This window comes from Rhododendron vialii, chromosome 12a (genome assembly GCF_030253575.1).
Source record: "Rhododendron vialii isolate Sample 1 chromosome 12a, ASM3025357v1".
NCBI classification, from domain to species: domain Eukaryota; kingdom Viridiplantae; phylum Streptophyta; class Magnoliopsida; order Ericales; family Ericaceae; genus Rhododendron; species Rhododendron vialii.
In genome coordinates, this window is record NC_080568.1 from 31,804,781 (window position 1) to 31,821,325 (window position 16,545).

At 36.3% G+C, this 16,545-nt stretch overlaps 1 protein-coding gene and 1 long non-coding RNA gene across 2 annotated transcripts; one reads left to right on the plus strand and one right to left on the minus strand.

Annotated features, from left to right (window-relative positions):
* Positions 1-6,066: 6,066 nt before the first annotated feature.
* On the minus strand, positions 6,067-13,018 carry LOC131312082 (cinnamoyl-CoA reductase 1). The gene is made up of 5 exons (XM_058339815.1): positions 12,563-13,018; positions 12,127-12,281; positions 10,538-10,723; positions 9,829-10,181; positions 6,067-6,514 (listed from the first exon to the last, which is right to left on the minus strand). The coding sequence occupies exons 1-5, from the start codon at positions 12,681-12,683 to the stop codon at positions 6,322-6,324; spliced, it is 1,008 nt and encodes a 335-aa protein (XP_058195798.1). The 5' UTR covers positions 12,684-13,018; the 3' UTR covers positions 6,067-6,321.
* On the plus strand, positions 6,510-9,297 carry LOC131312083 (uncharacterized). Its single transcript, XR_009195695.1, has 3 exons — positions 6,510-7,141; positions 7,203-8,859; positions 9,100-9,297. It is a non-coding gene; the product is annotated as an uncharacterized LOC131312083 (long non-coding RNA).
* Positions 13,019-16,545: the final 3,527 nt, after the last annotated feature.

A 16,545-nucleotide genomic window follows, 5' to 3' on the forward strand; every position in this document is an offset into this window, starting at 1 on the left:
GGTTTCCTTATTCAGGTCCTCTGGAATTAAATTCCCCCAGGTCCCAGTGACAAACCGGTCAAATAAGTACACGCACACTTGCATCCAAACATGTGCTTAGAATCAAAGACCAGAGCAATTTCTCTAAGTTTGAATTTCTCAATTTTAAATTTAATGAGCCACTTGAATCGTTTGTATGAAATTCGCAGTGAGTCCCACATCATAATTTGTGCACATAAAATCTGTGTCACTAGCAAAGCTGGTAAGTACACACTTGCATCTTTGGAAAGTCCGGACACAACGATCAAAGTTTGAAATTCTCTGTGTCGATCTGATTTTCTTGGCACTTCTTGATATTGCAGTTAACACTTTGGAAAGTGCAAAAATCACTCTCATTTTCTTGATTTCCTGTTTTATTCTTTTAACTAATTGAATTAAAAGAGATTCTTCTTCTTCTATAGCTTATTAGCATGATTCATTTGGTTTTGTCATTTAGGAACTTCAAGCATTTGAATTGTTTTTTTTTTCTTTTTTTTTTTTCCCTAATCAAGAACATTTGAATTGCTTAGAATGATGTTAGAGTTAGACTCGACCGTTCAACTGTAGAAATTGGAACAGTAATTTTATTCCTATTTTCTTCTTTTCAATTCAACCCCAGAAAAATATTAAAGAATTCTTTGTAAGAAAAAAAAAATAGACTTAATTTATTGCAAAGTCTACTACTGGGAGTTGACGAGGAATTCCACGTTCTTTTTTCTGGTTAATCAAGTGGACTCGTGGATACGTAGACTCCACTTAACAATCTCTCACATTTACCACAATTTCCCCTTCAACCATGATATATACAAATCAAGGATTATCTAAACCGGAATTATAAGGCGAGGAAATATTCTTGTAGCAGCGATAAGATTCGAACCTAAAGCTTAAACATCTCGGGGGAATAGAGATTGTTTCAACCGCTGACTAGTGACTTAAATCTAAGTAATTTGTATTTAGAGAGTGTCCAACCTGATCAATAAATGAATTCTCAATCATTGATGTTAGTACTATGCTATTAAGTGACTTAAATCTAAGTAATTTGTATTTAGAGAGCGTCCAACCTGATCAATAAATGAATTCTCAATCATTGATGTTCGTACTATGCTATTAAGTTTTTGCTTCCCTTGTTTGTTTTAGTTCAAGTACAACAAATATAATAGAATCCAAAGTTGAAATTCTACATCGTAAATAAAACCAACATCGACCAAAATACATAGCAATAGGACAAATAATTTAATCCAATTTTTACTTGTATTAACAGATAGTACATTATAACTAGTAGTATAAAAAGAATGTTCCTTATTATAATTCATGATGGAAAATGATTTTCACAGTCTCTTTTTTTATGCATGCACTCTTTTTCTTGTCTTTAAGGGGAAAAATAGATACAAAAGTTTTACTGAAAAGACAAAAAACGGGGTGAATATATCAGAAAGGGGAGTATGAAAATCATTCCCGTTCATGAATCCATAATCAAAACGGATCCATTAAAGAAAAAGTTAGTGACCAAAGTTGGGATTGATTTTTCCTCTAGAGAAGATCCATAGTGAAAGAAACAGTCTATTTTAGCCTAGAAAATGGCCCGGGTTAAAGCCCACGATCTTAGGCCCAGGTTCCAGATTGGTTTTATTTCTACTTTTGTAGCCCAACGGCTCGGTCTAACCTTCGGTTAGCCAGCTCAAATCTTTGGCATCTCTGTTCTTCCATCTGCTCGTTGCTAACGGGTTAGACTTTGTGTCGTGTGGTATCATCTTGTGTTTCTCTCAGAATTTTCTCAACTCTAACACGTTATATTTAGTTTTTTGTGTTATCGTGTCGTATTATATATATTTGTGTTTCGTGACAGAAATAGCCGACCCTAATCCGTTAACTTTGTGTCGGGTTATCGTGTCCTTTTATAAATTCTCACCCTGTGTCGTGTCATGTCGTATTCGTGTTAGAATTCTCTCAACCCTAATTAACCCAACCTGTTTAGCTTTTCGTGTTATCATGTCGTGCTATATTTGTGTTCCGTGTCAAAAATAGTTGATCTTAATCCGCTAATTTTGTGTCGGGTTCTCGTGTCGTGTCGAAAATTCCCACCCCAACCTTGATGACGCAATGTGAACATATGGAGTTCCTCACTCAATGTCTTCATAGTAGTACAACGGTGGGGCTAAGAAGACTCTTTAGTGGCCAAAACACGCAGTGAGACATTGACTTGAGCTGGCTACGACATAGATGAGTTGAGATCCCTACAATGATTATGTGGTGGCGAGAGACAATATTTCCCCGACCAATGTGTAAAGTGGTCTTTCTGCACATCCATTTTACAAACCAAAAGAGATCCAGAAGCGAAGACTAAAGAAAATAAGGATAATCGACATCACAATCCGAAGCAAACATCTCAACGAGTTTAACACATAAGCTCCGTAGTTTGATACAAGTAAGATACAGAAAATGACATATGCATGCCACGGAATGCATTAACTTTATTCACAAAACATATACTCCTACTCACGCGAAAGAAACAAGTACTAATAGAATGGGTGGTTGAGAATGAGTGGTCTAGTTAGCAGAAACACTTGCTTGAAAAATACAATTAAAATCTCTTGGAATCTGAAAGGACAAAAAAGTCAACAAGATGCGGTAACTTCTGAATTAAAGTTTCCAAAGGAGGAGGGAGAAATTAATGGAAGTGTTTGGTCTAATTAAACAGAGAAATCGTGTGGTTTCTAAGTGTTTGTTGTATTAATATATCGGTCTTTCTATTGTCAGCCCAGTGGATTGACAATAAGCACATAAGAGGATAAGAAAAATACATATTTCTATATATTTTTTTACATTTTTTAATACACATTCACATTTCTTATTGTCAGTCCAGTGGGCTGATTTTAGATTTTTCCTTAATATATTCTTCTTCTCCACCTAACAATGGGCAAGATATGCAACAATTCCTAGTCTAGTCTAATCAACTGTGTCGAGAGCTGTTCAATGAACACGGGTTTACAGGCGTCAAACAGTTTTGAACACAATTGTATCCGAAATTGTGATTAGGAGTTGTGTATGTGGAGCACTTAATTTGTCTTGTGAGTATTATTCCCTGTTAAAGAAAGTGAAACAAAGCACGTTTATCTCATCTTCACTAGTATAAACAAGTGTTTCGAATTGTGTGCATTGAGGACGACTTTTTCTCCACTTTGAAGAAAACATTGTTTCCGTAATGATTTTTGGTTGCAAATAGGGTATAGTCAATGTGGTATCCGAGCGGATATTCGAGCCTTTCAAACGTGTTTTAGACGGTCAGAATTTTAGAGAGAGAGTGATCGGCGAAGGAGAGAGAGGTGGTCGGATTTGGACTGTCCAGAATACGTTTGAACAACTCAAATGCGCGTTGGGTACCGCCACTTGATACCCAATTTGCACCTAAAAACTTCTCGCCCGCAGGCCCAACAAATTTCCCAGCGATTTTTCTAAAGTAGTGCTGAATAATTGTGATTGTTGGAGACCTATTAAAAGATAATTTTGTAGCGGTGTTGCTATGGTTAGGTTTTGATGCGACTTATAACAAACCATTGGAAATATTAAGTAGGAAATTGTACATCACTAATATGACGAAACCCAAAAAACTGTGTTCGTTTTGGGTCTTTAGAATCAACTCTTTTCTCGGCGTACAGTCTTTAATAAATTTTTCTTTTTAATTATTATTACTATTTCTCTACGGGAGCCGATAATGCCACGAAGCATTTTTTTATGCTCTTCTTGACAAATGGACTTTCTTGTTCTTTGCTTTCAAACGTAATAGAGCCTTAAATTAACGTTTCCAAATTGCCCTTTTATTGATTTTCTTTCCTAAATTGTTGATACGTATTCCCTTTCAACAGACTTTTGCAATTCCCATTGTACGTTTTTTCTCTCTCTTCAATTTGACATCTCCATGACTGGGGGGTTTTTGGAATACAAGACAGGAGCCTATGCTAGCTATTCATACTTTCTGCTGGAGTTTTTTTTTTTTTTGCAGTGACCTATTTATTTCTTTTATCAGTGGCAAATATTATGAATTCTGATCATATAGTTACTCTTGAAGACATCGGGAGTAATGTGGATGTGCTCGGCCGAAATTCACTTCCTACTTCACTTGACTACTTTTTGTTGGATTGATGACTTGAGGTTAAGTTTTTTTTGGGTACATTTTTTGTCTTTAAAATCAGTCAACTAAATTAAATTTTATTATTGCAGGTAATGAATTTTGTGGTTTGAAGACAAACGTAGTGCTCAATTGAAGAATGTGTCTCTGAAGACATGGGCTTCCATTATTTCCTGGGGAGAAATATTTTTATTTTGTTGAGCTTAAAAGTACTAGCACTTGGTATTTCATTGGGCAATTTTTTTTTTTTTTTTTTGAGGATTGTGCTTAGGATTATATTTCCAGGAGAGATGATATTTTCTGTTTTTGTTGAGCTTAAAAGTACTAGCAATTGATACTTTATTGGGCAATGTTTTTTGAGGTTTGTTTTCAAAATTTTAGTCTGGATTTGGGATGAATGATTACACCAGTTGTTTCAGGTGAAAGAAAGGCCTTCCTATTGTGAGATATTTTTCATGAAGTTTTTCCTATTGTGATATGTTTGTTCTCTTTTAATTGAGCAGAAAAGTTAAAATTGAGACTCCTTTGATCTTGTGTTTGTTTATTAGGGGTGGGGGCAATATTATTTCCCTAATACCAATCAAAGAAAAAAAAAAGTGGGGAACAATATAAAAGAAAAAAAATTGAAACAAGGAAAAGGCCGAATTTTTATGTAGGGTTGGATTTTCTTAGCTGCCAAAAGAAGTGGGTCATCACTTTTGACGTTTTGTACAGCTCGAAGAATGGCAGGCATTTTTAGGATTAGGAAAGGGCAATTTGGGAACATTAAATTACGGCTCTAATTACTTTTGAGAGCAAAGGACAAGGAAGTCCATTTGTCAAAGAGAGCATTTAACGGTTGTGGCAATAAAAAAAAATGCTTCGTGACATTATCAAATCCCTTCCTCCACCTATCTTTTCTCATTCATTTCCCAAAAAACGTCACTCAAAATCCAAACTTAACAAAACAAATGTACATGTAATCAGTCATGTAAAAAAAAGAATAAGGAAAGTCAGACTCAAAAAAAGCAAGCGTGACTTTTATTCTCCTTTTTAAACTTCAAAAAAAACAGGTAGTACAACATAACTAATTGATGAATCAGTTATCAAAAATCAAAATAACAATCAACAAGGTTAGTGAAACTTCATCTGATCTCTCATAGTAACCCCTGAAACTATAAAACTATTGGAACAAATAATGGTTGTAAGTTTGCAACGAATAAATCAAATTGTGGTGAAATTCAATCCACCAGAGTAATATATCTATTTAAAAAAATAAGTCATTTTGATAAGATATTGATAGATATATTGAAAATTGAATTTTGGTTACAGAATGGACGGTCATAGATTTTGAAGTTAGGCTTCCATGACTATCTCTATTATAAAATAGAAGGGTGTGAGGACAAGTTGTTAGAACGACTTAGATTCATTTGATCCAAAGGCTGTAGTGCATCCTCCCACTTCCCGGTTAAGTGTCCATGGTTTTCACCTAAATCACACAACTGCCATCTCCTTCCAACAGGAATGCGTAGTGCCGTAGGCAAGGGCTAGCACTAGTTCATTTTATAAACCAAAATTTTGATTTTTGACATATCTATTGATGTCCAATGTTGGATATACTACTCTGTGGACCCTACAAGATATAAGGTTGAAGTTACAATAAAAAATGCATGGTGGTGAAAAACCCCAATGTTTCAACCGTAGGTGGAAAGAATTTAAACTCAAATCAGAAACCATAATTGGATTGAAGCCGAGGCACATGGCACATAGGAGGGCGTAGGTTAATCACGGGTGGGTGTAGGTTAGTCATTTTTGAGCTAATTTGACTAGTGTCTAGCCTTGGTACAATAAGTTAGGTTTGATTAGGACTAGATCACAAGAGGCTGGGTGATTATGGAGGACAACTAATAAGTCAACATTAGGAAAATTAACATTTGATAATATTAGGTTTAATTTAATCTAATGTAATTAATTGAAATCATACTAATGTCAAACCACTCCACAAGATGAAAACGAATACTACAACATAACCCGACCAAACATTGGCATATACAAATTATAACCTAGTTATTAAAAAAGTATACGACCAGTCCGAGGAGGGCTTTGGAGCAAAACATAAAACCAAATCCACATTTTTTTTTTATGATCTAGTTTAGATCATCCCTTAATTTTTTATTAATTGCAACAAAGGGAGAATTTCAAGATTGGATGCGGATAATAGATTCATGATCCTGCTGTTGGGTAGGTATTGGGAGGTGACCCTTGTCCTGGAGGCTCTTGACTGTTTCGTACAGTGACTGCTTCACTGTTGTGAACTCCAGACCCAGGTCCTTCAGCTTTTGGTTTGAGAACTTGTATGGCGTTGCTCTTGGCTTTGTTTCATCCTTGCACCTGCGTTCAACCCCAAAAAAAACAGAAACAAGAACATCAGCATTTGACTTGTGAAATCTGAGATCGAAAAATTATAGTCCTTGTGAAATATGCATAGAGTTAATCTGGGAGGATCAAGAGTGAAAACAAGTTGCCTCGGTGTAGGGGACGACATGCTTTATCAAATTGCCGAGTTCTCTGTGAACTAGAGCAAGTTCTGGCATAAGCAATGGGAATGTGGTAAGCTACACGCTCTGGACTGTGACATGACAAAAGTAGGAGCCTACCTACATAGCTCAAAGAACTTCCAACTGAATGCTTAAGCCCAACAACTTATTGAAGCCTACCCACGTAGCTCAAAATGCTTAAATCTAGGTCACTAGTAGTAATTTACATGGTTCCTTATATACTCAAGGATCACCTATGTAGACTTCCGGTGTGAGACTGCGTATCACAAGTTCTTTTCAGATGCCTAATCTATCGTTCCAAACAGAAGCGTATCGTGACTAATTAACATGCGTTCCACAATGTAACAATGCTACGATAGTACTAGCATTTCTTAGCAACACAAGTCCAATTTGGGGGCACCGTTCTCCGATCACACTTTTACGTGAAACCTACACACTTTTATTAGTGATTGTGACAAAGGTATGAGACACCAAATGATGTACGGTGTACCCATATACTTATATTAGTGATTGTGACGAAGGTATAGGACACCATATGATGTACCCATGGAGGGATCCAGTAAACTTTTTCCAACCCCCTCCTCAACTACCCAAAACCATATGATGTCATAAATGATGCACACTTGACAAGGACTTGCACTTCCCCTCACGAAAGCCGAAAGGGAAAGCATGGACACCCACAACTTTCACATAAAGTCTCTGGCACTAAGTAGTAGTGTCACGAATCGCCCATCACAATGGGACCAATCTTTCAATACAACCAATGCACTTTTGAGTAACATGACAAAAAGACTGAAAGTATACATGTGTCCTTCAATTATTTAGGCCCCAGTCCTGTAATGGAAACAGGCTGTTTTTAGTATTTGGATGAGGAGTATGTAGAGAGATTTTACCGGCAGAAAGAAAATTGGATAGGAAAAACAGATGTAGAGAGTTTTTATTGTTCCTCCTCTTATGTGAAAGTTTTTGGCAATTAATTCGTGGTTCACTTTTTCATATTTGCAATTATTTTTTCCGCCATTTTCCATATAAATTTACGATGTTTAAACAGATTTACACATGAAAGGGCGATATTGTAACTTCATCAATGCTAGCGGGGTGCAGGGCTGGCTCTAAACCGAGACGAGCAAGGCGGCGGACTTAAACCTCCGGATTTTGAATCAAAATTAGGATCCTAGATAGGTATAACCAGACATATAATATATATTTAATCTAGCACTTATATAACAAATAAACTAGTTAGTCTAGTAGAAAATCTTAGTTCCTCTATCCAAGAGAAGCTAGCTAGCCCAGTGGAAAAGGTTGGTTTCTCTATCCAATAGATACATGGTTCAAGCCTTAGGAGCCTCTTTTTTTCTTCTCCATATGAATATTTTTTTCCCCTCATCTTAGGTCTCGAGAATCTCAAAGAGCGCCGGCCCTGGCGGGATGTATCACTCATCCCGCTAGTAAGGTAAGGAGTACAATCTAGTAAGGCTGCTATTTGGGCAAGCTTTTCTATCCTGGTTTGCTCCCAAAAAGATAGCCATCACTTTCATTTTTAACCCTCTAGGGAGATTCCATGCACAAACACTCACAAGGCAGAGGACAAAAAACCTACTGCAATTACAAAATAAACGAAAAAGAGTGAAATTAGTACCCAAGTTTTTAGTACATCGGCTGGGTTTCCCTATTAGGCCTAAACGAACTAAACGGGCTAGTCCACAAAAACATAGATCTTCACATAAACTAACTAAAAGTTCATTTAGCAAAAATAACTTGTCAAAAGTCCTTCGAGCTGTAGACAAACTTTTTCAAAAACCAGCCTCTCCCAAGATTTTAGATTGGAATACAATCTCAAAACCTAACTGTGACAACGACCTCGTGGTAGGTGAGAAATCAAGAGATCCACTAGTTTAAAGGTCTATTATAGCCATAGGTGTCAAAAAAAGACGAGGTTCAAATGTCCCTATCATATAATGATGGATTCAAGATAAATTTGGTGCACCCACTTCCCCACCACCACAAAAAAAAATTAAAAAATTAAAAAATTTAATTCATAACCACATATTTTGAGAATTCTTGCAAACTCTACTAAATTTTGTCTTTAATATATATTTTTAGCTGAAGGCTTTAGGTGGACCACTAACTACCACTAACTGGTACTTCCCAACAGTCTCATTGGGAGAGTTAGGCGCCGTTTCAGAACAAAAAAATAAAAATTCTTATTTTTTAAGAAGACAATTTTAAGTTTAAAATTTATGAACTTATTGAAATATAAAAATATGTAATATGGATCTTATTTGAAAAATCTCATCGAGATCTTTTATACAATGAAAAAAATTGAAAAATTATTTTTCATTTACATTATTTTTGAGCTTGAAAATGTAAAATAAATTGTTTATTTTTTAAAAAATTTTCTGGAACGAGCCTTAAGAGTGAAATTTTCAAAATTAGGTTCAGACAAGTCCCAAAAGTCCATTCCATCATGTATTTAATGGAGAAAAAGGAAAGAAAAGTTCAAAAAAGGGCCGTGCATGAAGGTGGGAAAATGAAAGCTGGAGGGACTTTTTAGCAATTTAGGCAATGCTACTTTTTAGACTGACTGCGTTCTTTTAGACTTAATTAAAATTTAAATCTGAAAAAATAAGTATTTATTTCCGCTTCCTAAGACAGATCACTCTATCATAATACACCACTTTATTTCAAAAAATAAGTAATTATTTCTAAAAGGGTCTTATTGGAAGCTCCACTAGTAATATACGAGTGTTTATTCAATGCTCCAAGAGCTTTATTTACCACGCATTGATGTAGAAGCCACACGCTTAGCGACGGAATCCACGCCAATGTGTGATGGAGAAGGTCTTTAGAGCCATCATTTGGCGGTGCGCAGGTGAAAATTAATAATCTTCCATAATATACAGACTGCTAGATTTGTCACAACAAAAGCAACAAAGATTTTTTATTTATTTTTCCATATGCTGTGCCAATTCTTATGCCATATCCCAAGCCAAAAGAATAGGTTTCTTAATATTAGAGTCACTTTACCAAATTTTGATTCCATGAAAATTAAGGGCCACACTATTGGAGCCGCTGCAAGTCAGATCCATCAAAAAGCAGAAAACTATAAGTATTTTGCACAGCACTTAAGAAAATAATTGAACTTACTTGATAGGAACGGGATACTCAGGGAAAAACTTAGCCAGAATTTCAACCACGTCACCGCGGTGAAGCACGCTCTCCGCACAAAGGTACCGGCCAGAGGCAGAGGGGGTCTCGTAGACCAGAATATGTGCCAACGCGACGTCCTTAACATCCACGTAGGCTTGAACCGAGTTGGCGTAAGTTTTTGCCGAGCCATTTAGGTACTTGAGAATGTGGATGATGCTGGCATTGAGTGTGGGTTGCAACAATGGTCCCATAACCAGTACTGGATTCACTACAACTAGGTCCACTCCTCTCTCCTTCGCCTCGTCCCACGCCGCTTGTTCTGCCACTGCCTTCCCGTAGCAATACCAATTCTGGGATTCCATTTCAAACATCAACAAAATCAGTCTCATTATTTTCAGTACTCCATTAATCAATTAGGGTGGACTACATGAATCTGTTTTTTTTATTAAGCTTTATCAAGGGCATCGAGTTCAACAGTTCCCCGAACAACAGAATTGACAAACTAGATGCAGACTCGCGCCAAACGAACACAATGTGAATTAAACACCATGATCTAATACTTTAATACTAGAAACTCAACATTAATGAGTAGTATGAGAGATCAAAGCAGAATAAATCTTTCTCTCAACATTAACACCAACTCTTTCTATTTATTACCACTCCAACTCTCAAAAATAACTTTCTAAAATGTAAACCAAACGATTACCTTTGTGTTCTTGCAAAACTCAAGATCACTCCAGCAACTCTCGTCCACAACTGTGTCAGGCCCCCGGTTAGGGTCCATGGTCACTGCACCGATGGATGAGGTGAACACCACGCGCCGAACCTTTGCTTCCGCAGCTGCAACTATCACGTTCTTTGTTCCAATCACCGCCGGCTCCACCATTTCCTCCTTCAGATCACACACACTTGCTAAGAAAGTGAAAGACAATTTAACCTGAAAAAATCTCCATCTACAGACTTCTTCACAAAATTTTGGTGGTTGTTTTGCGCAAACACTTGGGGAGTATTATGATTCGAGGGGGTTCGAATAATGACAAGCCAACTTTTTTTCAAAAATCTCATTGAAATTTGACTATATAAAAATAATCAAAATTAAAACTTAATATTAGCAAAAAGTAAGTAAAGTTTGGGAGGGGCTGGAGCCTCGACCCCAATATATATTCGCCACTACACAACGCTATGGGCGGAGCTAGCTGGAGCCTCCACCAGCCCCAAAATATATTCGCCGCTCCACATTCTTTAAACCACTCCATATAGCACTCACTGTGAAGATTATTCATGCAACAAATTAAGCTATTTGGATATTAGTAATGGGATGATCAATTTATCTTGAACAAAATCGACGGTCAATTTTATTTATAAAAATATATATTTTAAACCCCTAATATAAAGTAGTACGTAACTATTTTTCATTACCACTTTTTTTTCTTTTTTCATTTTTGGATCACGCGGCGTTACTAATATCTTACTTACCCAACCAAATTCTATAACACCAAATAAACTATACGTCCGCATGAACGTCACAATGATTAAAGATCAAAACATCGTGCCAAGGGGGACCACCAAAACCGCACACCACCCATGGATTGAATATTCAGACTGTGTAGACCATGTTCGTTTCTGGTCTTCCAAAAACCAAACCCTCACTTCTCGCACGGTTCCAATAAGCTCTCTCTTGAAATATTACTTTCATTTTTCTATCTCTCTCTCCCAAATCAAACAAAGTTCACACCACCACATGCAGCCCGGGGGAATGGGAGATGCTACCAAACATGGGTGCTTGGCAATGGTGCCGAGCGGCCGTCCATATCGGTACGGACGGCTTGGATTTAATTTGAGCCAATAAAAATCTGAACCGTTTATTACTTGAATAAGATCTAAGCTGTAGATTGTTGAAATGAACCACAGCTGGGTACCGCTGCCAAACACCCCTCTATTAGCACATATTTACGTGGAGTTTATACAATTTTGTGTGCTCTAATAATGTCTGGCACCCACCCCACTTAGACAAATTGGGTTGGGATGCACGTCACTCAACCGCGCCGCAGAGCCCAAGAAAACAAACCCATAATCTGCTTTGGATTTTAGTGAAATGTTTTCATTCCATTCACACCGTTATGGAAAAAATTTCAGTGTCGGATGGTGCCACGTGGGATACATCCATCCGGCATCAAAATTTTTTTCCACCATCATGGATTGTTGTTTTTCTTTTTCTTTCTCCTCTATTTTCTGTCCAAACAAACAGCGGAACATTCATCGAGTTTTAGACATAGTTAATCGTTTTTAACTTACTGGGTCATCAGTAACAGGGGATGCGGTGTGGAAAACGCCATCGCATCCATTAATGGCCAGGCGCAAGCTCTCGAAATCCAGAAGGTCCGCTTTGCACAGAGTTAATCTCTCCTCTGCTCCTTCGAGATTTCTCAAATGGGAATTCTTCGGATCATCTGAAACAATTCATACACCCAATTATTCCCTGATTTTTTTGAACTAAATCGGAAAAGACGGAGAAAAAAAGACAGTATGCTGCATTAATGCTTTCCTTTTTTACCATGATTTTACGTTTCCGGTAGATTTTACTCAGACAAGTTAAGATAATAATTAAAAAAAAAACACACAAAAAGCCAATCCAAGAAACACAAAAATTCAGGAAAAGAACACTCACAAACCTAATAAAAATTCAGGAAAAAAAACCCACAAAAGCACGTTTGTGGAAACACAATCTTGCCTGGATTTCTGACGGTGCCTCTGACAGTGTAGCCTTTCTCCAAGAGCAATTTGACCATCCAAGAAGCGATGAAGCCACCGGCGCCGGTGACGCAGATGGTTTGGCCGGAGACTGACGGCATGTTGAAATTTTCGGGCGAGGGTTGTGGTTTGGTGGCTTCGGAGAGAGTAAAGAAACTAGTCTCTGGGTTTAGGGGAAAGAGAGTGCGTTTGGTGAAGAAAGTTAGGAGAGAAACTACTAATGTAAAGAGAAGGGAAAGCAGAGGCTCGTATTTATAAGTGAGAGATTTATTTCGCCAACTCACCTACCGCGGGGACAGCGAGAGGTTTAACCTTGTTTCGGAGAGGAGATTGATATCTAAAGCCACCTAATCCATGCGTTAGCGGAGTGGGCAGCATGGTGGGAAAATTATTTATGCCCCTGTAACACCGCCATATAACGTCTTGAACTATTTTTTCACCACAAATTTGTGTGGTCTTTTTGTTTGATAACAGAATATTTGGGTCAACGACATGACATGACAGGACATAACTTTCAGTGGCGCCAAAATTTGAAATGTTTAGCGTTTGTAAAAGTGAAACTTGTGACTTCATAGAATACCATTTATTGTTTTCTCACAATTACTTAGTCAAACCCCTTGTTGCTCATTTGTGCGGTCTTATCACAGAGTCTGTGAAACTTACAAAAATGTGTAGTAGAGAATAATTTGAGGTACCGTTACGTGATGACCCGAGAACATGAAATAAATTACTCGGGGATGCAGATGCCAAAACTTCTCTCGTATAGTTGTTCTTTACTAAAATCTACTAATGAAATGAATATTCGAAGCAAGAGCGGAATGTCATATTAAACTACGGAGTAATATATAATCGATCTAGAGCGCTATATAAGAGTATTTTGTAAATCTAGGATACGGCTTCTCTGTTGTTTGGGGTAGAACAGCATACTGTGCGATTGAGATTGTTTCGATCCCATTTCGAGTTCATTTTAATGATCAATTTCGTTCACATTGTAGAGCTCGTTGAATGTTAAAGTCACGTAATATTTAAATTCTAACAGAACCTGAAATAATATGTAATCAGGACATAGTTACACACTTATCTGGGGAAAAAAAAATGAGCTCTTGAAGTTATAATCTAATGTGCCGAACTCATTTTGTTTCCATATAAATGTGTTTTGACCAAATATCATTTAAGTTCCATATAAATGTTTGTTTTGAAACAAAAATATTCATACACACTAGGACTCCGGTTGTTTGATAACAAAATATTTTCATATAAGATATTTAGGTCCCGTTGCACTAAAATTCTTATTTTTTAAGTACTTATTTCTCGTTTTACGAGACATGTCATTCTTTCACATTACATCACCTTTAATTTAAAATTTTAAAAAGTAAATACTTATTTAAAAAATAAGTACTTATTTTCCTTAACGGAACGATGACTTAACCTAATTTTTGGTGTTTGGTTCACAAAATATGGGCAAAAAACGTTTTTTACTTGTTAATAAAACATCATACGGGAATGGAGAGGATGACCTGGCCATAAAACACATATGCAAGTCATTTTTCGATGGTGCATCACTGCATCCTCACGAACCAACCACCCTCTCGTTCTGTCACATTAATTCTCTTCCATCAGAATTTAACTATCAAAATGAGAGAGAGAGAGAGAGAGAGAGAGAGAGAGAGAGAGAGAGAGAGATGTTCTAATTGGGTAACAAATTATGGAAAATATGGGTCCTCAGTGGTGGTTATATGAACCGAGTTGTTCAAGAAAATTTTCACTGTAAACACCAGATATTGAAAACGTGAAATTTATTTTTGGCATAATCATTTTGCATGAAAGACATTTATATTGAAAAATATTTTATGTTCAAACGAATGAAGCCTAATTCAACACTCATTTTTCTAAAGAATTTGCCTTGTTCATTCGTTTTGGATCTCAAAACTCAATTTCTCTCTCTGTGCATGATCATCAATAATTTCTTTTCTAGTTCCTCCAAAATCTTCCATGCATAGCAATGTAAATGCATTAAAACTAAAAAGTACAAAATAGCAACACTCCATACCTAATTATGATTTTTAAAAATTAACAGATTGCACTACAACAAAATTCGGTTATGGCAACGCACAATATTACGTCGGCAAAGGCTTATTTGCACCGGCAAAGGGTTTTGGCGACTTGGCATGCCGTCAGTGTTGCTATGTCAGCAATAGTATTTGCCGACGCGAACACCTCCGTCGCCAAAAGGCAGGAGATTTGGCGACGCACTTTGCGTCGGCGAAAGTATGGTTGATGTTTGAAAAATATTACACCTTTGCCGACGTGTTTTGCGTCGCCAAAAGGTAGCCTATTGGCGACACCAGTTGTTGCGTCGCCGAAAGGTTACTTGACGAAAAAAGACAATTTTCTTGCACCTTTTGGGTTTTGAACCCAAGTCATTCCACTACACAAGCCTCTATATGCTCAAAGCTACAACCAACTGCACTACACATACTTTAATTTTCATTATATATTTGAAACATCTAATATATATAGTATATATTAACATTAAAATAGTGATTAAAGTTGAATCGAATGTAATTTTGAACCTTTAAACATTAAAATTAGCAATTTTGATAAACATAAAAATTGTAGCACTTTGTGTTATGATTCAAACCCAATTTTAATTACCTTCAATCATAGTTAATTTATTTAGTATTTCGGATATAACTTTGTACTCATAATTGTGATTGAAGTAATTCAAATTGGGTTTGAACAATAACACAGAGGGCTAACAACTTTCATGCTTATCAAAATTCAAATTGGGTGAAGCAATTTTAGTATTTTGGACTGAAAAAGGTTGGGTCTTCTCGAAACAACATCGTTTTATGTTATTGTATTTTAATAATTTTCTTTTTGCAATTGTTAATTTCTTCTGCTCCCTTCGTCTCAATTTAAATGTCTAATGCGGATTTTCGTTCATTTTCAAACCCTAAAAAAATATTTTTATATATTATTTTTTTATTTTCTTACACCAAATTAAAGTGAAAATGCACAAAAATTCATAGGGGACATTTAAATTGGGATGGAGTGAGTAGATACTATATATATGTATTAATTTCACGGATTCACTAGATTTTTTATTAATTTCTTATCATTACATACTTGATCAGACGTAAAATACCATATTCTAATAAAGAATCTACGACCCGATGAAGGGCCTTTCAAAATTGAATAGACCCAAAAATTTACAAGAATGATTAGCACAAGACTTTGGTTCAAAAATAAATAAATTCAATGTATACCTTTTAAAGGTAGCGGACAGCTATTTTTTTTTTTTTAAATGATCGATCTAAACTTTCAACATTTAACGTCTTATCAATTATATCATTCTTGCCAAAATTGGTGATAATTAGATGTCAGCAACTATATGATCGTAACACATTCGATGGTTCATGAGGCATTAAAGTCCTACAGTGTACAACTTGAGGGCCGCTTGAACTATTTTGTTTTTAAAATTGGAACCGTCTATCTTATAAATAAGCAGGATTAAACCATTTCTGTCAAGAATGAAGTAAATCTCTTATCATTACATACTTGATCGGACGTAGCGTCCCAACGAGAAGGCTTTCAAAACCCGATAGACCTAAAAATTTTCGTGAATGATTAAAACACTAACCACAACAAAATGAACGGTATCGATCGTCATGGTTGTGTTGCGGTCATCTGGCTACTGTACATTAGACTATAGTATAAGACATTGGTTTAAAAACAAGTAAATTGAATGTATAGATTCTAATGGTACGTAGTTAATTGCTGACTCATTTTTTCGAATGGTCAATCAAAAATGTTAGGATTTAATGTCTTATCAATTATATCATTCTCGCTAAAATTGGTGATAATCTGATCTCGGCCACTACATGATCGTAACATATTTGGTAGTTCCAGAGGCATTAAAATCCTATAGTGCACAACTTGAGGGCCACATGAACTATTTTT

Excerpts from the sequence above, each read along its gene's own strand:
- LOC131312082 (XM_058339815.1), bottom strand. The coding sequence starts at position 12,683 with ATGCCGTCAGTCTCCGGCCAAACCATCTGCGTCACCGGCGCCGGTGGC. Across the intron at positions 12,282-12,562 it reads AGGCACCGTCAGAAATCCAG|ATGATCCGAAGAATTCCCAT; the intron begins GCAAGATTGTGT and ends GAATTGTTTCAG. Across the intron at positions 10,724-12,126 it reads CCCCTGTTACTGATGACCCA|GAGGAAATGGTGGAGCCGGC; the intron begins GTAAGTTAAAAA and ends TGTGATCTGAAG.